The 937-nt window shown below is 54.4% G+C and overlaps 1 protein-coding gene across 1 annotated transcript in view; it reads left to right on the forward strand.

Moving 5' to 3' along the window:
• The window catches only part of RNASEL (ribonuclease L (2',5'-oligoisoadenylate synthetase-dependent)), a gene marked incomplete at its 3' end in the record, with an annotated part of 26,181 nt that extends 25,889 nt beyond the window's left edge, over positions 1-292 (forward strand). Inside the window, exon 8 of the mRNA XM_009078343.1 lies at positions 117-292. Coding sequence (XP_009076591.1) covers positions 117-292 — 176 coding nt within the window. The remainder of the gene's footprint in view (positions 1-116) is intronic.
• Positions 293-937: the final 645 nt, after the last annotated feature.

Below are 937 nucleotides of genomic sequence, written 5' to 3' on the forward strand. Positions count from 1 at the left end.
TTTGTCCCTTTGCATGTGCCTCTGCACGTTTTCATTTATTAATTTGCTTTTCCTAAATTGCTTTTCTGTGTAGCCCAGGTGATCTGCTCTGCCACTGAAAGCCCTCTGGCCACTAGCCCACAGCTACCCTTGACCCTGGCAGCATCTTCAAAGGGAGCATGGGCCTGCTGCGGAGCGTGCAATGTTTGCTCACATACCGGGCCAGCAGCTACCGCCTCCCTGCCTTGGGGGGTTTCGTCAGCCTCCCGCAGCCCTCCAGGGGAGACCAGTCGGCCACTGCTGCTTGCACAAGGTCAGTCCCCCCCAGTGCAGTCATTCCCCCTGCCCTGCCTTTAGCTCCCTGTACTCAGTCAGTGGCTGCTGTGCCACTCTGAGCTGGGCAACTTCTTGATCAAACACTAGCTAAGGTGTTAAGTATGGTTTTCCAGCCTTTGTCTTACTAGTTATGGGTAAAAAGGGCTGCATCCTCAGTTCTTCCAGCCTGTGAGCCCCTCTGGAGCCCAGGGCGCAGTGGTGGTGGTGGGTCCATGCAGAGGCAGCTGTGCCCAGTGATGGGCTCAGATGGAGGTGATGCAGCATCATGACATCCAGCCTATATCTGGTCTCACTTGGATGTATTTCAATTCCTTACATGGGACCTCACAGCCCACAGTGTTTCCCTGGATGGGTCTGAAAGTGGTATAGCTGAATTTGGGAATGTCTTAGCTGTTGGGCACGGGGAGAGGAGAGATGCTGCAGGTGTCCCTCCTCATTGCAAGGGAGTTGGACTAGATGACCTTTAGGCCCCATCCAGCCCAAACCATTCTGTGATTCCATGATGCTGTGCTTGTCCCTCCTCCCTCCCAGCTGTGCTGGGGCATTTTGGGTGAGTCAGGCCTCCTCCTGGGATCTAACCATCACAACAAAATGGGCAATTCCTCCTCCCAGTGTGACATCT

This window comes from Acanthisitta chloris, unplaced genomic scaffold (genome assembly GCF_000695815.1).
Source record: "Acanthisitta chloris isolate BGI_N310 unplaced genomic scaffold, ASM69581v1 scaffold8937, whole genome shotgun sequence".
NCBI lineage: Eukaryota > Metazoa > Chordata > Aves > Passeriformes > Acanthisittidae > Acanthisitta > Acanthisitta chloris.